Genomic DNA, 23,697 nt, shown 5'->3' with positions numbered 1-23,697 from the left:
TGTAATTTTTCTCCCTCCGGCTCTGGCTGTTCGAGTGGTCGCGTGCACTGTGTTTTCACACCTTCTGTTGTCCGTTCTGTTGTGCCTGCTCATCGTGTTGCTTGGTCGTCAGCATGGGTAGCTTTGCTCTTGTTTGCTTACTCGCCCTGTGTTGTACGCTGGTGCACATTAATGCGTTGTCGTCGGACTGCTCCGATCCTGCGTCGATCGATTTGTTTGGTAGATGTCCCCATCGATTTTCTCGATGTGGTGACACTACGTCGTTTCCAGTTTCAGGAACTTGTACTTACTTCAGAGTACATTTTTTTCATCTTAGGCCACACCAAGTTTTTTCATTGTTTCTCGTCACCGCGCGCGTACCTTTCTTGAGGTTTGGACCAAAAAAAATCTCGCGTCCCGGTAAACACGCATAAAAAGGCGTTGTAAAAGTACGCGCGGCGTCAAATCTGGAGTGCAGTGCTAGTGCACGAACCGAAGGACGACTTTTGCACCGTGTATGTACGCATACCGGTAGTTCAAGTACCACACCACCACACGACCTGGTCGTCTTCTTTGCTACACACAGTTCCGGTACAAGTCAAGACAGTGCATGACAGTGCACCGTTTTGGACTGACAGTGTTCCGGGCATCGGTAAACTTGCGGCATTGCGGACTACAAGCACTGTGAAGTTGCCGTGATTCCTTGAGTTCTTTATCAGTTCATCTTGTCGTGGGCGACGATGGCATCTGAAATAGTCAGCTTCGCTGTGACTGTGGATAGCAGAGAGATACTTTCTTGGAACGCAATTGACTGTCACGCGTGGTGTATAGTCTGATTTTAGGTCATAAATTGGGCCTTTGTAGTGTAAATAGCAGTTTTTGTTTTTCAAACCCTATTTTGTTTTTTTCCGCCCGCCCGCGTTCCTTTTGAGATTTTCAGGTGACGAGAAACAATGAAATAACTTGGTGTGGCCTTACTTGTAATAATAGTATTCATGTTGAGTCGAGCATTGCAGTGCGCCGCCGGGGGGGGGGGTGCCCCACCGATCATGTGGAATGGCTGTCGCCCAGCGGTGTAGCATGCTTCTGAGACTCTCGTTGACGGTCCGGGCGGCAATCTTTCTGTGAGCGTGTTGTTTTGTCTTTGTGCTTCGGCACGTGGGTCTCTCCATTTCACCTAGGCGGGCGTCCGATCATGGTGAGGCACGGTCTGCCTGGTGGGCTGGAGGGATCCAGTGCTTATTTGTATCGGTTCGCCTTGCGGGTGTACGCGTCAGGCGAAATAGCACATCATAGTACATTTGAGATCAGCGGGAAGAAGATGACGACGTTCACTAGTTTAGTATCTGTGCACACGAATCTGCTGTGTGTGTGACTCTGTGTGTCAGCTATGACATCAACCCCTGTGGTTCCATGCCTAGCATGTACGTCTGAACCATCCTGCAAAGTTTGAATGACGTAGGTTGAGCGATCTCTCCGCGAAACATACTTTTTGAGATTCTCTTCATAGTATATCTTCCACCATTGAAATTTCGAATTTCTTGCTGAGAGTGGTGGCTTGCAACCTCAATATGGCTTGTTCCAGGCATGCTTTGGAGCCATCCCCTGTTGAAGTAGTGGCGGGATCTGCCCTGCAACTGCTACAACAAAAAATGATTCGATCTGAGAATCTCGGTTGAATATTGAGTAATTCAAGCCTTTTCACGACGAAGATGGAGTTCTTTTTGGAGATGGACGTCGCGGCAAAGGACATGGTGTCCGACTTCTGGCGTCTGGTGAAGCCAGGGATCATTTGTCCAGTCAGGTCGGCAGCCTAACCATCGGCAAGCTTGTGTTTGGATCCCGTTCTGCTCGATGTGGTAGCTCACAAACAATTTGATATCGCACAAATTGATCTCAGCATCGTGCGTATGGTATTTTATATTCAGAAAATCCCAAAGTGTCTCTGTGTAGCCGTCCTATGCCACGAGAAACTCCAATCAGGCTCCTATATCCTCTGCTTTCATGATTGAATGTCCACTTCGTTTGAACAACAAACACAACAATCGAGGACGGCTTTGCAATGAAAAATACAGCTATACTGTAGCTGAAAAAAGAAGAAAAAACGTGCTCAGGATGAGACTCGAGTACACGCATACTCTCCCAGCAGGTGAAACGCAATGTTTTTGTGAAAAATGCGTGTCGCCGACTGACCAGTAATTTCGCCTGACAGTTTCCATATTTTGCTGGCTGGCCTTTGTGCGTCCCAGTAGGGACCAGGAGTTTTTTTGTTGTTGTTGTTTTGTTAGCGGATTTGTTTCCCGTGTAATATCCAGTTCAATCCCTGTGGGGTTTCAGGTTCAATCCCTGTGTTTTTTCAGGTTAGAGGCCTGTGGTTATTCAGGGTAGCGCCCTGTGGTTTTCTACGTTATTTTTTGTTTGCGTATTGGTGACCGATTTGTTTGTGTGCTATTACGGTGTCCTCATTAATTCATTGCCCCTGTTTCCGTAGGCGTGTTCAACATTGCTGTTCTGCCATTTTTTCTGCCATTTTTTCTCCTCTCCCATCCTCAGGAGAGGATGCATATTTTTTGTGTGACCGTATGTTGTCCGTGCCTGCGTGGACTACGCACGTTGCATATGCTGCATTTGTACACATTCTTGTTGTTCGACTCTTGCGTTCTTCTTGAGACTCTCTTCTGAGTGAGACCAAAATCCTATGCGGTGCACGCGATATGAGAGAGTAATCGGAAGGGCCTGTCGTCTGGAAATAACCCCCCCCCCCCCCCGACGACAATACCCTACATGTCCCCAAACAAAATGCAATCATGAGCCATCAGTTGTTTCTCTCTTCTGTGTTCTGTGTGTTATTCTCTGTGTTCTGTGTGTTATTCTCTGTGTTCTGTGTGTTATTCTTGCTGTCAGGATATTATAGGCATGAATCTGTCCATGCGAACACTGAGGACCTTCGTTGCCCAGTGGGCATGTACCTATCAGTTCCCCCTGTGTCCTACCTTCCAGAAGGACCAGGTAGCCAGAAAACTCTTTCCGAAGCAAAGGGCATTTGCCAAGCGCTACACATGACTTTACCACCAAGGAGTGCTGCTCACTGCTTGTGGGACTTTGCCTTCCACAGCACTGTTGGACATATTTATATTGGCTATGAAGGTGTGTGGACAGACCACTGGAAAAGCACGTCTCATGATGCTAATTACAAAGTAAAGTTAAGGGGTGGTGGTGATGTGGATCGTGAACGTGGAAGTGTAATCTGCTATGGTGAGTAATGGCTGTTGTTGTTGCCGAGTGATTGGTTGGTTGGCTTGTTGGTTGGCTGGTTTGGGGGGGGGGGGGGTGGGGGAGAGAGGGGGGAGGTTGGTTGATTGGTTGGTTAGTTGGTTGGGTGGCACTGGGTGGTTGGTTGGTTGGTTGGTTGGGTGGCACTGGGTGGTTGGTTGATTGGTTGGTTGGTTGGGTGGCACTGGGTGGTTGGTTGGTTGGTTGGGTGGCACTGGGTGGTTGGTTGGTTCATTGGTTGGTATGGGGGCCAGGTGCCCAAAATGTTTACTTTCGTTGCAGTTGAGAGGGCACAACGTTTTGGTAATTTCAACGTGTAGACGGGATCACAAGGAGCTCCAAGATATATTTTTTTACCCCAGAAACGTGATGGAAGGTACTAGAATTAACCGTTGACGTTTCGTGCATGGTAACCATGGCACTACATAGCAACAGCATAGAAGAACCTTGATTACCGGTCACAGTGCTCGATACACAGCTCCCATGCCACCCGCATAACACTATACTGATCGCTCACACTGCCTTCGCGCACAAACACTAGCATTGCATACCTGCCATGGGACAACACCTATAGTGAATAAGACCACACAACCCCGACTATAGCCCCAGTCTCCTGATGATTGCTTTTCAGCATGAAACTCGTGAGTAGAGACATTTAATCACTTTTTTGTTAAACCGGATTTTCGTGTGTAGCAACAGCATATCAACTATTGTTTTAATATAGCTATGAATACGACGAGGAGGAGTCGGGTGGGAAGGAGCGAGATGAGGCGGATGAATGTGTTGATCGTAAGAAGTCAGCTGTGTATCTACACTTGTTATCTCGTCCTGACTGTCTTAGTGTGTATGATGACTCTCATTTTTCTGTACTGTGTCGTGCGCGTTATGTCCAACAGTTGAAAGTCCTTGAGGCAGTTTGTATACGTATTCATAAGCCTGTTTTGTGTAAGCAGAAGGAGCACGTTGTTGCATTGAAGTTGTATTCGTAGGTTGACACTTCGTTTAGCGCCTTCTCGCCTTTGGTTACGTAATCTTGTTACCTTTTTGCGTTTCCTCTAGTGGTTTTATTGCACTTGTATCTTGTTGTTATTTCTAACACCTTTCTGACTGTATATAGTATCCAGTTACAGTGATGGAGAGTTACTCTTAACTTGTATCCATATGTCCTTTTCTTTTCTACCTTTCTATTTACAGTACTTAACTTCAGTTTCTTTGGTTGTATCCTTAGTTCCGTATTTTTTCCCACTGATGATAGGAACAAGAAAATCGATTATGGGTTTTCAATATAATTTTTGTTATAAAATACATAGTAAATACATGTCAAACAAGTAACGTAGTTGCGTGATGTCTGCGGCCTTCATCCTATTCATAGCTATATTAAAATTATTATCTCCACGTAGATTATTTCAACTATTGTTTATTCTTGTTTTTAGCTTTCAGTGACATTCTAGAATTGGTATTGATTTATTTGAATTCGGTATCTCAACAGTACAATGTACAATTTGGGAAGAATGAATGGAAGACTCAAAGCAGGTTGCAAAATCTGGAACGAGAGAGCTTGGAAGCTCAGGGCCCTACGCTATGCTTTTTTGCCTTGATGACCTAGACAAAAAAAGCATAGGGATGTTATAAATTCTTATAAATTTCTACTTTTTGTTTTTAGACATAACCTCGGATTCGAACCCGCACTATCGCCCTGCATGCATCCCCGGACCCCCGATACACTTCGCATACATACTAATTCTTCCAAGTTGCTTCCCGTTATGATCTTGTATTTGAAAGCCCTATTTGAATACTAGTATGCATTGTGGCCAGTCGTCTTTGATTGTACGGTACGGGACATGTACGGGACAGGTACGGTCGAGAGTAATACGACACCATCTACCGCCTGGATGACGGCAAAAAAAGAATAGGGATGTTATAAATTTTTCAATTTTCCTATTTTTTCAGGCATTACCTGGGATTCGAACCCGCACTATCGCCCTACATGCATTCCCCCATACACTTCGCATTCATACTCATTCTTCCAAGTTGCTTCACGTTATGATCTTGCGTTTGAAAGCCCTATTTGAATAGTGGGGCCAGCTGTATGTGGCCAGCTGTGTTTGATGGTACGGTTTGGTACGGGACAGATACGGGATAGCGCCAGGCGTGACACAAACACACAAACAAACAAACACCAAATTAAAGCTGTGTGAACCCTGGCTAGCGCCAGACGTTACTGAAGTAACGTCTTCTGCATAGCTACGGGAATAAAGACCACTGGGATCTAGATTTTACGGAACAGTAGTGATAGCTGGTGCTGGTGCTGGTGCTGGTGGCCGCAGCAGCAGCAGTGGAGGAGGAGGAGGTGGTGGTAGTGGTGGTAGTGTAAGTTGTAAGCGTGTTCTTATTGACCTCGTAAAATAATGATGCACCGAAAGAAAAGCACTCAAGCATTGCACCCGGGAGGCAAAAATGAACTCAATCCCTAGCGTAGGCTCGATGAGGTCGTGTATTTGTGCAAATTTCGAAAAGGATCCATATAAAACTCCAACAAATCTCCCACCAACACAATGGCAGCGGAAACCAAAACAAGAGAAAGGAGTTCAAATATTACAAAGCAGCAGCAGAAATAGAATACGGTAACAACACAGTCAACAAAAATGAAAAAAAGCCATTCGATAGACAGGAGCCAGGAGAGCGGCATGCAACAGGCAGGTGTGGGCATGCAACAGGCAGGTGTGGGCATGCAACAGGCAGGTGTGGGCATGCAACAGGCAGGTGTGGGCATGCAACAGGCAGGTGTGGGCATGCAACAGGCAGGTGTGGGCATGCAACAGGCAGGTGTGGGCAAACAGGAGCCAGGAGAGCGGCATGCAACAGGCAGGTGTGGGCATGCAACAGGCAGGTGTGGGCATGCAACAGGCAGGTGTGGGCATGCAACAGGCAGGTGTGGGCATGCAACAGGCAGGTGTGGGCATGCAACAGGCAGGTGTGGGCATGCAACAGGCAGTTGTGGGCAGACAGGAGCCAGGAGAGCGGCATGCAACAGGCAGGTGTGGGCATGCAACAGGCTGCAGGTGTGGGCATGAAAGCGAGTGCAGGTGTGGGCATGAAAGCGAGTGCACATGTACACAATAATCACCAACAGCCGAGAACCACGGATTCGAAAACTACAACATTACGAAACTATCAGCAACACTTACAGACAACTTTGAAAAGATTCAGAGAAAAAATTACTTGATTGACGCATCGGCAGTACAAAAAATGAAAGAGTTGGGGGAGAAGCCATTGGTTAGCCAGTATCATTGTAATAAAAAAGTTACTTTCTTTTTAGACCAAGAGTGGTGTATGAATAATAAAGTAAGAACTATTTACGATGATTTTCCAGGCCTTTTCAGTAGTTGAAGAATGTTTATCTACTGACGATGTTGTTCAGAACAACGAAACATCTGGAAAAGTATCGTAAATATTTATATCTCTTTTCAGGCAGGATGCAGTGAATGGGATTTTCGGTCTTTGGCCACATGCTGGTGAGCTGATCTACTCACCTCCCACCGCTTTAGGAGCTGCATCTGCGCCTTGATCCTTGAAGGGTGGTGGCGTTCCTACGGATGCGGAAAACTCGGCCTCTATAATAGAGAAACCGAGTCTCACGCGAACAGTGAAAATTTTTTCAGGCAGTTGACTTCCCCGACTGATCCTTTTTTTAATAGTACGAATACGGCACATTCAAACATTTCACTGATCTGCAGCAGGCGGTATGTTGCCTGTGTCGGGGTGGCAGTTGTGTCACTGAGGCCGTACACGTAGCAGAACTCGGCTACCAGCCACCAGCACCACCGGCACCTAACAAGTGAAACCCCGGCAATACACTTGCTCCAGCTCTATGACGTTGACTGTGAGCTTGACGACCTCCACGGTGGCGCTGGTAGTTGTGGCCATTCTCCGTAATGCTATGGAAGGAGCCATACAGATACAACCAAACACTCCTCATCTTCGCAGAGGGGTACTCGTGCCAGCACCTATCCACACCCTGCAGAAGCTCCTTTCTGGTTTCCTTCGCCACGAGTGACACGTTTCTCTACAGGTTGTGAAATAACGCCAAGTCATTGACGTTGAGATCAGGATTTTGCGCGGACTTAACGACAACCTGAATGATTTCCCCTGCGCTGCAAACACAAGTGCATTGATTTTGGCTGCGTGCGGATGCGCACCGTCGACTCATGCTGGTACAGCAGTGGCTGAGCGCTGGCCGGCTTCTGGGCACTTCTTCGAGCCACGCGGTCTTTCAAACTGTCTCTTATTTTTGCACTTCGGTGTCATGCGCGCGCCTGGGGTTGTGTTCTGATGACATCCTGTCGAGAAACGGTTCTGCTTCGCCGATTTTTCGAAGGATTCCACGCTTTTCAGAGGTTCAAAAGCTTGTCAGAACAATGGATGACACCTCCGCTACCCTATGTAGGGGATAGATCACTGACATGTATGTCTAATGCCGACAGAAATATCATGACAAGAACACCAAAAAAAGCAACGAAGTTTTGCTTAACGGAGCAAGTATGAATCATTCCATTAAATGTGCAGGACAAAAACAGAAACACCGATTTGAGAAATCCCTACTGGCATGTGCAGGATATGCAAGATTGGCATGCAGGATATAGAAAAGTACTAGCATTAAAGGAATTGTCTCGGGAATATAATTTGAGAACGGGGCAGCTACGGAAAATCTTTTTGTTTGTTTGCTTAGTTGGCCCAGAATCTGCGAAAACCAGGCTTAGGGTGAAAATCATTTTTTTGAGAAAATTGATGTTTTGTAAAAAGGTTGTGTGCGTGGACGATCGAGTACAGTGAAGTGGAACCAAAGAGAATCTCGCTTGTTTGAAGAAGTAGCAGTCATGGCAGGGAGGGTTTCAGCAGTCAGGGAAGTCAAAGGGCTTCCGGTAGAATATTCTCTGCTACTCCTCTAGTCACAACGAAGAGTTTTTGAACTGATCGAACGGATTCCATCTCCTACACTCAGGGATGGCGAAATTTCTGCGCTAGCTGCTGCTTGCGGAAAATGGTGAAGAAATCGTCTCCAGTTAGAGTCGTGATGGCGATAGCGAGGAGAACCTGGACGACATCGATCCAGCCAATCGAAGTACGGAGATACTACTACCTCCGACAAGCGAAACTTGGCGCGTTTTTTTGTTGATTTTTTTGTGTTGGTACCACAACTTCACAAGGCTGTGAGCTGAGGTACTCATGGTACTCGTACGACCTACTTGTAGCTCCATGCAACCGGTTGCAGGAAGCCAAGCGACGAGCTGGCGAGTGGCACATGGCTCAGACGTAGTCAGAGGCAAGCCAGTCTCTCGTGCACCAGCCAAACAGTGCGCGCGTCCCTTCTGCGAAGGAGAATCGTCGTGCTTTCGCGTTGCAATGGAAAACCAAGGAGTTCTCTCTCTCTCCACTTGGTCACGCCGCCAGCACAGAGTCCATACGTCCATGCCAAACAAACCTAGCGTCTTTCAATAGCCACCAGAGCGATGCGTCTCTGGTGGCTAAGGAAAATCGCCAGGAATTGCTGCAGGCAATTTTGGACAGTTGGCGAGAATACCCGGCAAAACAGTTCAAGTCCAGGCGCTTGTGGAGGTGTTGCACAGTTCTTACCACGTCAACCTGGATAGAGGCGGCGGAAACGACTACCCTGGACACCGTGGCTCGAGCACAGCACACAGGAGCGACATCGAGATTTTCAGAGCGATTACAACAGAGGTACTTGCTGCAACTGAATCCGCTTCAGTCACACTTTCGTCTCAAAACAGGAACACTGAATTCCTCTCCAGATGAAACTGCGATCTCTGAATCAGAGGAGAGTGATTCAGCCGAACAGATGTCTCTAATGTCCTTGTTGAGCAATACAAAGTTGAATTTCGGTGAGTCAATCATTAGTTTTGATTGTAAAGTGAGAGTTATTTCTAGTAAGTTAAAGTGAAAAACGCGCCAAGTTTCGCTTGTCGGAGGTAGTAGCTGTTTCTGGGCCTCACGCAAAAGGAACATGCGCAGCAGAGCTCATACGTTTGCAGCAAGTTCAGGAGGAAAAAGGCTTGAAGCGCAGTGTGAAAACTGTTTTGAATTGAAGTCCTTGACGATGAAGTGCTACTGAAGGCCAGGCGAATGATCGAGCAGATCGAGAGGCCCCCACTCGAGACTTTCCTCGCTGGACAGCTAGCTGCAAGGGATTGTACAGCGTGCCGATATTTCACTTGCTGGTCAGCACCAAGCAGATACTGCAGCACGCCAGCACACTATGCGCTTACTATGAACAGTGGAACAGTTTGAAAGGCTGTGTTCTTGCTTGTGTCTGAACAGTTGTACTAGATTCACCCTTCAAAAGGTGCCATCTCAACTTGAGTCCGGGTTTCCTTGTGGTGTGTAGCGCCAGAGCATGCCAGCACATGTATTCAGCCCCAGAATGTGCTGAGTGAGGAGCAAACAAAATTCATGCAGAACTGTGCATGGCCACTACAGCCTGCAGCACCAAGGGCCACAACAAGCCTGCCCCACATGCCTACCTTGTCATGTCACCTAAACAAAAATCATCCATGTCTCTTCCAGGCTTCAGTCTGGTGCATCTCTCTTCATTTCTTTCCTGTGATAACAATTTTGTGTTTTTTTGGGATTTTTTAAGGGGGGACGGGAGGTTCAGAGGGTCAAAAAATGAATTAATTATTTCTGAGTTTTGAACTTTTTGCTATGGAATCTTGTCTTAGGATATTTGAAGCGCCAGAATTTCAAATTTGAGCGTAATCGGTTTAGTAGAAGTGGAGTTATGAGCTAAAGTATGTCGAGATAAATTTCAAATGTAAATACTCAAATGTTTACAATTGCCTAATTTTGTGACTTTGGTTTAGTCCAAAATCAAGCGTTTTTGATTCAACTTCGCCAGGTAAGCGACCCTGGCTTCTGTTTTTGTAGTCATGGAGAGCTGCCACGTGCTTCCTTGATCGCGTATGACGTTCTGCAGCGCCACGACGCCCACGCGAAGGAAAAAATCTTTGTTTTTTTGTTTGTGATCGTGAAAGTGAACAATTAAATTATTTTACATGGGGAACCGAAAGAGAAGCACCAGCAGCTCTGGAAGTGGCCATAGGAGGAAGAAAGGGAGATACTACGCCCCAAAGCAGTCAAGCTCTGTACCAGTTGTGGAAGAAGGCACCGTTGAAGCGGCGCAGAGCGCTTCCTCTCGGAAGATTTCGTCGAGGCCAAAATGGCTTAGTGATAATTATGGTCATGGAATTTGAATCTGAGCTTGTGTGCTCGAGTGACAGTGATTCAGACGAGTCGTCCAGTGATAGCTGCCAGGAGTATGATGATGATGCATTCTATCCTGATGTTGAGGAGTCTGTCTCTGGCTACAAGATCGTGGATTTACAGTGTCTCCAGGAACTGATGGATCAATTTACTGTCTGTAGGAAGTGCACGAAGGGAGACATGATCGTCAGTAACTGTCATGACACTGGACTTGGATCGACCCTGCGACTTCAATGCGCTTTGTGTGGACACAGTGGAAGTACGTCTCTGAGCAAGAAAATTTGCAGGAGCTATGATCTGAATTGACGATCTGTACTGGCGATGCGATGCATTGGACGTGGCCATGGTGGACTCCGAAAGTTTTGCGGCGTAATGAATTTTCCTGCTCCTGTAACGGAGAAAGCGTACCGCAGCCACCAGGAAGTTGTCCTTGCTGCAGCCGTAAAGCTAGCTGAAACTGACATGGTTCAATCCGCAGCTGAGTTGCGTGCCATGACAGATTCCACCCACGTCGCAGTGACGTTCGACGGCACTTGGATGCGCAGGGGATATTCGTCGCTGTATGGTGTGTTCGCGTGCATCTCCTTCCAGAGCGGCCGTGTACTGGACATCACAGTGAAGGGTCGATACTGTCACGAATGTAAGATCTGGACTGAGAAGAAGCGAAGTGGTGCAATCACGGAGGAAGCCTTTTCAACCTGGCTGGATAATCACAAGTGCAGCATAAACACAGCGGCATCTGCACCCGGTATGGAGAGTGAAGCTGCGTGCGATATTTGGCAGCGGTCTGTGGGCACACGCGGAGGCCTCATAAGAACCCTCTCCCAAAGGCTGTGTTCGAAGTCGTGAAGCCCATCTACATGCAGCTGTCCGAACGAAGTCTGCTGGAGCGCTGCCAGATGGGTGCAACGCAGAATGCGAACGAGTCGTTCAACAACGTCATTTGGAGAATGCGTCCGAAGGAAGGCTTCTGCTCCGTCGACACCGTTCAGCTGGCAAGTAGTTTGGCAGTGCTCAACTTCAACAACGGCGCTATCACCTTGCTCAGTGTGCTGAAAGAGTGTGGATGCATTGATGGCAATCACACGAAGGCAGCGCTTGAGCTAGAAGACCAATGGCGTGTGAAGAAGTCCCTCCGCAAGTCATCAGCACTGGAAAAGGAGAGCAGGAAAAGGAGAAGGAGGCAGAGGAAAGGCTGGGAGGAGACCACTATTGAGAAAGAGGGCACTACATATGACAAAGGTGGTTTCTGAATGGCAACTTCAGGTCAGATATGTGAAAATATTTCAGTAGCACTCCACTATCAGTCCTTTTTATGTAATTTTTAGGTGCATTTTTCACTGATTTTAGGGGTATTATGGGCACTCCGCGCAGTTTTTTAGAAATGCTGTACATATCTTGTATGTAAAAGTATATATTTTCTGGTTCTGTACGGTCCATTCTAGATCCGTTGCCTTCTTAGGACACAAGATCTTCTGTTAGAAACAAAATAATGGACCTTGAACTTCAGTCAAGTTATCTTGCGCACGTGCATTGTTATTTCAAGGCTGCAGTGGCACACCATGGGAACTGTAATCGCATTGTGCTTAGGCAACAGCCCTAGCCCCTTGGTACCTGATCATTTTGCAGTGTTATGTGTTTATCTTCAAGTGACCGTGTTTGAGAAAAACTGCGCAGAAATCATGCCCGGCTATCGCATTTTTTCCAAAATTGCTTTCCTGCATTTCTCCATGATACCAGTATACTTTCCACAGTTCTTGGTTGCAATGTCGTCAGTGGATGTCAAGGAACATATACTGAAAATTTGAAGGAATTCTGATGTTTGAGTGCTGAGATTCAAGCGAATTTATAACGGGCACTGCAATATGGCCAGCGAACCTCCCGTCCCCCCTTAACACAATACCCTGGTGTGTTTGAGATACTTTTAATACCACTATGAGTTGACCCACACCTGTAATATTTTGTTTCCTGACCTCTAATGCCCAATAGAAGCTGAAAATGGGAAAAGCCATTTTGTGAAATTTCACCCTAAGCCTGGTTTTCGCAGATTCTGGGCCAGTTGTAGTTTTACTTCACTATAGGCCAAAGCAATATCTGTCTTCTCAATGGGCCTATTGCCACAATTCTTGCAAAATTTAACGAGGAAGATACTAGGAAAACCCAACGCACCATCCTCAAATCAAGTGGTCTCTTCCCTGCAAACTCCTAATGTCTCAGCCAAATTTGCGGCCGGGCGCCATCAACAGGAGGAAGCTATTCAAATAAAAAAGGGGGAGAGGGAAATATATTCATGAAGAAGGCACAAGAGAGAAGAGGTTCATCATTCAGCCAGATTGGAGATTCCCCCGTGGCATGCCATACACGCAACGGGCACCATAAGGTTTACTGTATATATGTATAGCTTTATAGTACAGAAAAATGGCCAAAAAAGGTCTTTTTTCTTTACTATGAATTTATCCTTGGCTCTCCATCCGAGTCCATATACGTATAGTGGTAGTTTTAAAGAGGCAAGGGGACAATAGTAAACGGTCGCTACAGGGGAGTTCATAACACCATGGTCGGGTGGTATGGACTCTCCAAAGACTTTGGCCTAATTCGAGGGAGTCTCCATTTCGATGTTTGTATTGTTTTTTTTTCCCTCTGATATTCTGTATTTCTAGCTCACACGTGCAATGTTCCAACATTGGCTCATGGTAGGCAGAGCAATACTGAGTCAGTAATCCAGCCTTGGATGACTGTGGCATACAGATGTAATGTTGGATATTGGATGAACGGACCTGCTACAGTGACCTGTACTGCCAATGGTTTAAGTGGACACACTTCATGTTTTGGTTAGTGGAATGTACTCACTCGTATCAGGTCACGCTTCTGTTGGGTTTTCTAGTTTCAAACGAGCAACACATTCATAATATGCAAAGTTGAACACAGTCCACACTTGCATCACGACATGACTTGTTATGGTTTTCCCATCAAGAAAATCAGTCTGAACGGCATTTTAACGGTACAAGAATGACAGCGTCAAAATTCCAATACGGTCTCTTAATTGTTTTCTTCTATTAAATTCACTCTAAGATTGTACGCTGAAGATACAAAGGACGTCATTACTACACCTCACACCCAGCGGCCAACTGCGAGCAAGGTGGAGATGGAGTACGTCAGACATACTGATATCCAATGACCTAGGATCTCGGCACAATTGCGGTGCATAGAATTACAAAAGGGAGATGTTTCTGATTTCGTTTCGGTGTGAAACTGCAGTTAACATCCCAGTGCATGCATAGACATTGAAGAAAAGGTTTGGGGTAGACTGTAACTCGCGCTGGGGAAGGGGTTAGGCTTACACTCACACCAACACATGGTTGGGGGGGGGCAATGGGGAAAAGGGGGCAACAGCCCCTCCCCTCCCCCCCCCCCCCCACCACCACAACTGCTCTAGAGCAGTGGTGGTTGGGGAGGGGGTGGGGGGAGGGGCTGGTGCCCTCTTTTCCCCTCCCCTTAACCACCACTACCCCCAACATAATGATTTGGTAAACTCGGTGAATAGTAATGTTTGCAAGCTCAAAATAGTTTACATGTAGATGTAGCAGTGCATGCTGTCAGGTCATAGAGCTTATCCTGGTATGGAATGCAGTGTTTTCAGTAACATGTACAGTCAAGCACATGTGCTTGACTGTACATGTGCTTGACTGTCCATGGCTTGACTGTACATGTGCTTGACATGCTCAGACATGGCCGCATACATGTAGCATGGCTGGTCCATGTCATTCTTTGTCATTATGTGCGTGTTGGGGGTGGGGGTTCCGTGCCGGCTACGCACCTGGAAAGGTTATTTTTCTTGGACACTTTCCTTCAAAATCGAAAGGCAGGAGCACATTTACATCTTGTTTTTTTTGTTTTTTTTACTTCAACAAGTGAACAGGCATTTCTGCCTTCTCACCAGGTCCGGAGACCTAGTTCCGACAAAATGACGAAGAGTAAATGAAAAGAAGAACATGCTACGAGTTATGACTAACTGTCCACCAACGTAACCAGATCTTATGCAGTCAGTGAGTGCGACAAAAATGGCACAAAACTGACAAGGAGTACTCAGACATTCGGCGACACCTAACTCCAACACTTCTCCAAGGCGCAAACCAACAACCTTCCAACTAAGAAGGCTCAGGATCAGAAAGGTTCCAGAGGGGAACTTCTTCTTTTCACAATAATTTAAAGGGGCACTCCAGCTTCATTTTCGACGCCGAGTTTTCGATGCCAAGACGAAGGTAGGTGAAAGAGAAGACCCCTCGAACAAGAACGAGTCTCCAGAAGCGATGGAGTCCAGGAGGAAGACGACTTTTGAATTTCGCCGAGCGAGCGCTGATGACGTAATGAGGGATTAGCTTGCCAGTGGAAATGCATCTGCGCACATACATTTCATATACTTTTTGGCCAATTTTCAATCGAAGAGGAGGTTGTTTTCTATGTTCTCTCAACGTCGTGAGCGATCCCGTCTTCTACACCCTTCCAGGTACCCTGAAGGTCCTCCAGAGGAGAATTTATATCCAGCAAAGCGTTTGTTGATCCGCTAAATTCGTCTCGAGACATATTCAACCAGTGCAATGCTGATAAATGTAGAATATTGAATCTGTGATAATTCTCGACGATGGAGAGAGAGGTTGATAGCCGCTGTCGCAGGGAAAGTGAAGCTGCTGGAAGTAACGACGGGGAGGTTGTTAGCATCACATGAGCATCCAGACTTCAAAGCAGCTTGACGGAATCGGGGAGTACTGACTATTTGTCTCGCCCTCAGTTAAGTGAATTTTATGACCAGAAGTTATTCGATCAGGATCCCTTCTACAAGATAATTATTATTACGCACACACTCATGGCCAAGGCCAATGAAGGAGGAGGTGAGGGCGATTATAGCCATGGCAAAAAAAAAGAAAAAAAGAAAATGTCCCCCAAAAAATAGTCATGAGTCATCAGTTGTTTCTCTCTTCTGTTTCTGTGTGTTATTTTTGTTGTCAGGATATTATAGGAGTGAAACTCGCCGTGCGAACGGTGACCTTCGTTGCCCAGTGGGCATGTACCTATCAGTTCCCCCTATGTCCTACCTTCCAGAAGGACCAGGTAGCCAGAAAACTCTTTCCGAAGCAAAGGGCATTTGCCAAGCGCTACACATGACTTTACCACCAAGGAGTGCTGCTCACTGCTTGTGGGACTTTGCCTTCCACAGCACTGTTGGAAATATTGATATTGGCTATGAAGGTGTGTGGACAGACCACTGGAAAAGCATGTCTCATGATGCTAATTACAAAGTAAAGTTAAGGGGTGGTGGTGATGTGGATCGTGAACGTGGAAGTGTAATCTGCTATGGTGAGTAATGGCTGTTGTTGTTGATTGGTTGGTTTGAATTCTTTATTCTCAAGACGGCACCATCGCCAACAAGAGATAAGTTTACGAGAAGGTGAGATGCTGTGGGTGGGACTGTGGGTTATGCAGTTGGAAAGTGATTTACATCACCTTGAGTTTTACAAGTATGGGAGAGGGTGAGCGCTGCAGGAGCAGATTGAGTTAATCAGCGGTGAGCAGATTTCTTGTTTGAAAGCAGGTCGGGAGGAGACGTCACGAATGCTAGCAGGGAGGGCATTGTAGTATTCTAGGGACTTGTACAGTGGAGAGTCTTTACATCGATCGGTTCTGGAGGGTGCGAGGTGCCAAGTGCATGCGTGTCGAAGGCTATACTGGGCCGTAACTTGAGCGGGGTTGCTGAGCACGCGTATGTGTTGTGGGGCATATTGGTGTTTTATGGAGTGAGCAAGAAGGGTGAGCTTCACTTTGCGGCGAGAGAACATTGTCGGCCCTTTGAGCCGATGGAGTGGTGTTGAATGATTCAGAGGAGTGTAGAGGCTGGATACGCTCAAGACGGTGAAGGGCTGTGATTGAGAGCTGGGTGACAGCAATGCATGCATAATTCAAATTATAATAGGGGTTGGTTGGTTGGTTGGTTGGTTAGTTGGTTGGGGGGGGGGGGGGGGGTGTTTGTTTGTTTAGTTGGTTGGGTGGCACTGGGTGGGTGGGTGGTTGGTTAGTATGGGGGCCAGGTGCCCAAAATGTTTACTTTCGTTGTAGTTGAGAACGCACAATGTTTTAGGAGTTTCAACGTGTAGACGGGACCACAAGTATAAATAATCTGAACAACATTGTCATTAGTTGAGAAGAAGTAGCGACGACCCGGCCATTATGGAATTCAATACAGTCGTCCCTCTCTAATCTGGCACTTGTTTATCCAGCACCCTTGCAAACCAGTACACTTTCTGGCAAACGGATTTTTTTAGTTCATTTTCCACGCTTCAATCCGACGCTTGAATTCCGCCTCCAGCAGCGATTTTCTGCAACAAATCACTCAAACTGTACATAATTCGATTTTCTAATCCAGCAGTTGTACATCGCATACCGTCAGGGAGCATTGTAACATACACAACACATGCAACATACACTTGGGAATATCCTATGCCAGTGCATAGGATATTCCCAAGTGTATGTTATAGACATGCATTCCACAAAGTACTTGGTTTGACACAGAAAATCCCTACGTTCGACATACGACACAAACATGTATGTTAACAGGTGGATCGAGTTGGAGGGCAGGATTTAATAATCCAGCACCCTTGTTTATCCAGCAGAAAATGCCGTTGCAAAAAGTGCGGGATTAGAGAGGTATGCCTTACACCGCACCATCACATCGCGCTCTTGGCCGATCCAAACTCTGCACTCACATCACCATCACCACAGCGAGGACAATTCCAGTATAGAGATTGATATTGACAATGACCGTCCAGACAGCTGTTTCGCTCCTCCCGAGCTCATCAGTGGAGGCATATAATGTTGAATGAAAGAATAATAAGAATATTTTAATATTTACCTACTGACGATGTTGTGCAGAACAACGAAACGTCTGGAAATGTATCGTAAATAGTTCTATCTTTGGACTCGGACGGAGAGCCAATAATCAATTTATACAAAAGAGAAAGACCAAGGAGCTACTTGGTCCGCGTCAGCAATATTGTCGCTTATCTTTCAGCTTTGTTTTTATGTCGCCAATGCTCACTTGGCAGCCCATTTCATCCCAATTTTCGTTAGTAAGTTAGTTTACTAGTACCTGAAAGGTCTAGCTAGATTTCGAGTGGATTTAGGGAGGGACAGGTGGGGGATTCTGATTGATACAGTGCCGCATCAACATAGATTATCTTGTCACACTGTGCAGGCAAGAGCAGCACGCAGCACAAGAAAATAATCGGCTACTCGGGATCAGTTCCATTTTGCAAAACAGCCGAGATCGCTCGCCTCAGGGATCGCTCGCCAAGCTAAGATCGCAGTTCCCTCACATCCAGCTCAACGCTCGGAGTATCCAGCGCATCGTCGATATTTGCAAGTACTTAGCCGTCGTCGTCGTTCAAAATAAATCTTGCAAAGAACGGCGACTGATTTGAACCACACAGGCAGTCGAGCTGCCCGCGCGAAGTCTTATAGAGAAGGTGACTGTCACGGTCAACTTCCCTTTAGAACGTAGCAAGGCAGCGGAGAGGAAGAGAGATGAGCTTGCGAAAGCGAGAGCGTCAATCCCGAGCAAACATATTTGTCACCAGCGCCATGAGCAGCGATGACGAGAACCAAAAAAGTATGAAGCCTTCCTTGGACAATAAATTCCTCATTGCCAGTTGTCATCCTGTACCTTACCTTCCATCATACCAAGTTTCATCATCTCAAGTACACGCGGTGATGTTCAAAGTCTAAGTTCAAATTGTCGAAAGATAAGCGACAATATTGCTGACGCGCACCAAGTACAAGTTACGCTATACTGTCCACTAACACCGCCGGTCAGTGTCGTGCAATGTTATCGCATGAGCTGATTGTTTAGTAACTGGTGGTGTTAGTGGACATTATAGTGTAACTTGTAGTTCCTTGGTCCTTTTTACTTTTTATAAATAATCCTTGGCTTTCCATCCGAGGTTTTTAAAACTTATTTTTAGTGTTACTTCACTATAGAGTCTAGACCGAAGCAATATCTGTCTTTTCAATGGACGTATGGCCACAGTTATTGATAAATTTAATGAGGAAGATACTTGAAAAACCCAACACACACCATCCTCAAATCAAGTGGTTTCTTCCCTGCAAACTACTAATGTCTCAGTCAAATTTCGGCCGGGCGCCATCAACAGGAGGAAGCTACTCACAGTAAAACCTGTAACTAAAGACCACTGTGACTAGCGACCAGCCTGGTACTACCGACCACTTGGCCAGGCACGGAAGGTCTCACATTCAAAATGCACTGTGACTAGCGACTACCTGCTGAACGCGACCAGCGACCGCCTTTTCCTGTCCCAAAGACAATTTTTGACCCGTAACTAGCGACCGCGATGTAGGAAATCAAATGTTGCTCGAAGCTCCGTCTTGAAATTTTGCTTATTTTCCAGGGTCCTGAAAGGAATCTCTCGATACTACAGCTGAACAAATGAACGCAGGGAATTTTGGCTGTGGAGTCGGTGTGGACTGCACTACACCTGTCAAAATTTCAAGCGCTGTCAAGAATAAACATGATAGGAAACGTCTTGGAGAGCGCATCGAAACCGCTCTCTGATCGATGTTACTACTCGGAGGAGAAACGAAGACTAGGCGGCTCTGTCACCCCAGTCATACAGACGAATCGACGATGGTATCAAGGAATCCAGAAACAAAGCAGCACCACAAGGTCCTGATTCTGAAGGATCGCGTTCAAGCACTCGAGAAGTCACAACAAGGACAGTCGGTACGATTGATCGCATGAACAAATTTGAAGCCCAGCGCAAAACGAAACTTCCCCAGGGAACTTTTGACTCCTGGCTTCAGAAGTAGAAGCTGAATTTGAAGTCTGCAAAAAAATAATATTCTCTCTCTCTCTGTCTCTCTCCATCTCTCCGTCTTTCTCTCCAAGTGTTGTTTGACCTTAAATAAGAATGATATTGCGCAAGTACTGGGGAATTGTATTAGCTGCATTTTGACATACATAGCATATAATGGGATCCATATATTATGGTCACGCGGTGCAAACCTCTAACTAAAGACCACCTGCTACTAATGACCGCTTTTGCTGGCACCAATGGGTGGTCGGTAGTCACAGGTTTTACTGTATATAAAGAAAGAGGAAAAAGAATTTCACGGTTGGCGTGAGACTCGGCCAAAGGCCCAGTTTTCTGCACCCACAGGAACGCCACCACCCTCTTGGATCAAGGCGCAGATACAGCTCCTAAAGCGATGGGAGGTGAGTAGATCAGACCCACCACAAAGTGGTCAAAGACCGAAAATCCCATTCACTGCATCCATGTTTCCCTCGTGCCAGGCCACGAGTTCCCAATTAACTGTGCGTCGCAGCACGGCTTCCGCTTCCAAGCAGGACTTGAACCTGGTACCCTCTGTTTCTCAATCATGGTCTTAGACCATCCCACTATGCCTGCCTGCTAAAAAAGAGGAAGAGGGAAATATATTCATGAAGAAGGCACAAGGGAGAAGAGGGTCATCATGGTGACATTATTAAGCCAGAATGGGGATTCCCCTGTCACGTGCCATGCACGCAACGGGCACCATAAGGTTTGCCTGAGGAGAACGAATCTTTAAAAATTTGAACAATTGTTCTGCGTGTGAGTGCTGATCTGGCAGAAATCAGCGTCGGGTGTGGAATGTCGTTCTGAGGGTGCAATGGAGTGGTTTTTGATTAGGATTACAGTGGCTCTGTTGTGCCTGCCTTGTTGGAGTTGATAGAGGAGTGTTGTACATGTGGCTGCGCTTGTGTCTCTTCGTTGTACATGCGGTTGCACGTGTAGCTCTTTGTCGTACATGTGGCTGCTTTTGGGTCTCTTTGTTGTACATGCTGCTGAGTCGTGGTACATGCTGCTGCGCTGTTTTTGACTCCTGCGTACATGCGGCTGCACCGTCTTCTGTCCCCGGTGGTACACACTTGCTCGTCTTGTCCCCGTTGTACGCCTTCAATCTAATATATTCTGTTGTCTAGTCTTGTCTCAGTGTCAGTCGTCAGTCGTTCGTTGTCTGATAACCATGAATTCTCCATCGCCTACTGAAGCGAAGTAGAAGAAAAAGCTCTCTAACAATTTGCACTGGTCCTTTGCTGTGTGGCGTGGCGAGGAGCCTAGAGGCAGTTCGTTCACGGTTCTCAAACCCGTGACGACAGGAGATTTCAAGCTGTCCAGAGAGACTAAGAATTTGAATATCCATAACTGTGATATTATTTGTGACTCAAGTCGAGTTTTGTAGCGCTCTGCGGTATGGGTTAAGCAATCATACGCATTCATGTATTGTGGTAGTTTTAAAGAGGCTAGGGGAATATACTGAACGATGATCGCTGGCGCGTAGTCAGGTGGTATGGGCTCTATAAAGATTTAAGCCTAAATCGAGGGGAGTTTCCATTTCGAGGGAATTTCCATTTCGATGTTTGTAATGTTTTTTTCCTCTGGTATTCTGTATTTATAGTTCACGCGTGCAATGTGCCAAAATTGACTGATGGTAGGCAGAACAATACTGAGTCAGTAATCCGGCATGGGACGACTGTAGCATACACATGTGATGTTGGATATAAGATGTATGGACCTGCTACAGTGACCTGCACTGCCAATGGTTTAAGTGACAACACTTCCTGTAAAGGTAAGTGGAATGTACTCACTCTTATCAGGTCATGTTTCTGTTGGGTTTTCTAGTTTCAAGCGTACTTCTTGAGTAACAAATTCATAATATGCAAAGTTGAACACAGTCCACAGAACGCTGTGTGTATGTATGTGTATGTGTGTGTGTGTGTGTGTGTGTGCACGTGTGTGAATGTGAGTCTCATGGGTGATAATCGCATCCATTCGAGGAGATTTTCTTGCCCAACATCCGAAGGAGATATTGATCTCCGGACGACGCTCTCAAATCTCAATGGACTCCCTGATAGTGGGAAGCACGTCACAGGATGCTCGACAAACCAGAGGGTAAACACATGGCTACTGATCACCTGCAGCACGGAACCATCAAGAGCACAGATGTAATTTTCATTGGGGCCCAAGTACTGGCTGTGGAAACACGGATGGCCAGAAAGAAAAATCAGGGAGTCCATCGAGATTCGAGAGCGTCGTCCGGAGATCAATATCTCCTTCGGATGGCCATTGAAGGCACTACCACCCTCACAGTGAAACCGTGGAATCTTGCTGTGTCTGTACAGGGTTGTACACACAATGATTGTGGCATTCACCTTCGTACACACATTTCCTGTGCTTTATCTGCTGAGCTCTTGCATATCCACTCTTTCAGCGCACTTCTCCTTGTCGGTTGTAAATGCAAATTCATATACTCGATTGCACTCAATCTGTGGACAGCAATTGCATACGGCTGTTGTGTGTTTCATTTGTTTTGTTCATGGACATACATACTTTGAAGTACGCTATCGATTGCTTTCGTTATAGGAGGCCAGGCTCGCCCCTTGTGAATTGTTCTGACGATGGGTGACTGGCCCGAAACGTCCATAATTTTTTCGGCATCATTAATGTAAAATAGTGAAGGAAAGCATGAGAACGAGTTATGCAGCAACTATCCACGACTGTAACAAGATGATAAACAGTAAGAAAGTGAGATAACACGGCACACAACTGACAGGCTACTCAGACATTCAGCGTCCGGAGACCTAGCTCTAACACATCTTTAGTGCACAAACCATCAGCCTTCCAACTTGGAAGGTTCAGTATCCAAGTTTAGACATCAGTAATAAAAGAATGGTGCTTGGTGTTGTGTACCCTCACCAGATGTCAAATGCCACGGTGTACTTCTCGACGCGACAAGACCCAGTCAGCACTATCTGTCGCAGACATCGACTTCTTTGGGTGTGCCATGTCGTCCGTGAAGGGCCTGACTCAGGGTCTTAGCAAGCACTAGAGGTGGCAATTAGTACCCCTGACATCAAGCGCCCACGTGGCCAACCCCATCTCAGATGGATTGACAATATTAAACATGATATAAAGCACACCAATTTTTATATTTCTGACTGTTTTGAGCTGCCTCTAGACAAGAAAAAATGTGCTGCGCTTGCATAGTTGTTCTTAATGCGATACGTTCAAGCAAACAATAATGAGATGCCTTTTGTTGACTCTTCTGCCTGGATTTCATTGACAGATGCGTCAAGCCCATGGATCCTTCCATGAGTGACATGCGAACCGTAACAATTATTATTAATAATAAAAGAATTTTCATCCAGCGCATGCGCCAAGAGTGAATAGCAACTTAATAGAGCGGTTGTCAGTTGACAATCCCCCTTTTATTTACAATGCAGTTGCGTGATGTCCATCACTTTCTGAACAAAAAAAGAAGAAGAAGAAAATTGAAAGGAGTGACAGGTACATAATACGAAATGTTAGGAGGAGAGACCATAAATTAGAAGGAGAGGAGAGATGAGACAGACAGTGTTAGGAGGAGAAGGAGAGAAAAGAAGAACAAACGTTATTGGGACGAGTACGTGGAGCAGAATTTGAAAGTCATGGGCTGAGGCAGATATGATGCTGATATTCAGAGATGGGCATGTTCCCACAACCAGTCGTTGGTCTTCAAATAGTGGGTGACTGCAACCTTGAAATGTTGCAAGTTCTTGGGGCATAAATGGACCAGAGAAGACTCCGGCGGGCAGCTGGTTCCAGACGGGGGCAACTGCGTGAGGTTTGCCTCAACAAAGGTTGTGTCTGGACCGGGCTGGAAGTTCATTTGCCAGTTGGTGCACGGGGGCATTACATCTCTGAGACGTGCTATGGGAGGACTGGACTGTTCGGTGTTGGGGCTGCTGGGGTGTAAAAATTCTCTGTAGAAGGGGATGTGCGTCTGGACAATGCATCTTGTACAGGAAGCAAAGTGCTGCAACTATCCAACGAAGAGCAAGACTCGGCAGCCGTTGAAATCGGTAGCATGCCCCATTGGGTGCGGTGGAAGCTGACAGGTAGTGTATGGGATTTGGCTGGTTCAAATTGTTTTTATCTTCCATTCTTGACCCCAGAGGAAGATGTTGTTGACTGCTAGCTGGAGGGCTTGGGTAGTATCTTGTTGGGTGGTGGAGTGATGTTGGCATACAGCGTGGTGTCGTCTGCGAGCGAGGCTAGGTCAGCACCGGCTGGTGTGTGGTCC

At 46.4% G+C, this 23,697-nt stretch overlaps 1 protein-coding gene across 1 annotated transcript in view; it reads left to right on the top strand.

Annotated features, from left to right (window-relative positions):
• The window catches only part of LOC135805198 (uncharacterized), a 32,718-nt gene extending 10,254 nt beyond the window's left edge, over nucleotides 1-22,464 (top strand). Inside the window, exons 4-9 of the mRNA XM_065319207.1 lie at nucleotides 2,884-3,234; nucleotides 13,191-13,361; nucleotides 15,538-15,885; nucleotides 21,034-21,204; nucleotides 21,758-21,761; nucleotides 22,335-22,464. Coding sequence (XP_065175279.1) covers nucleotides 2,884-3,234; nucleotides 13,191-13,361; nucleotides 15,538-15,885; nucleotides 21,034-21,204; nucleotides 21,758-21,761; nucleotides 22,335-22,464 — 1,175 coding nt within the window. The remainder of the gene's footprint in view (nucleotides 1-2,883; nucleotides 3,235-13,190; nucleotides 13,362-15,537; nucleotides 15,886-21,033; nucleotides 21,205-21,757; nucleotides 21,762-22,334) is intronic.
• Nucleotides 22,465-23,697: the final 1,233 nt, after the last annotated feature.

Source organism: Sycon ciliatum, chromosome 1 (assembly GCF_964019385.1).
Source record: "Sycon ciliatum chromosome 1, ocSycCili1.1, whole genome shotgun sequence".
In the NCBI taxonomy this organism is placed as follows: domain Eukaryota; kingdom Metazoa; phylum Porifera; class Calcarea; order Leucosolenida; family Sycettidae; genus Sycon; species Sycon ciliatum.
The sequence above is the reverse complement of the archived record's forward strand: the minus strand, read 5'-3'. Positions and strand labels throughout refer to the sequence as shown.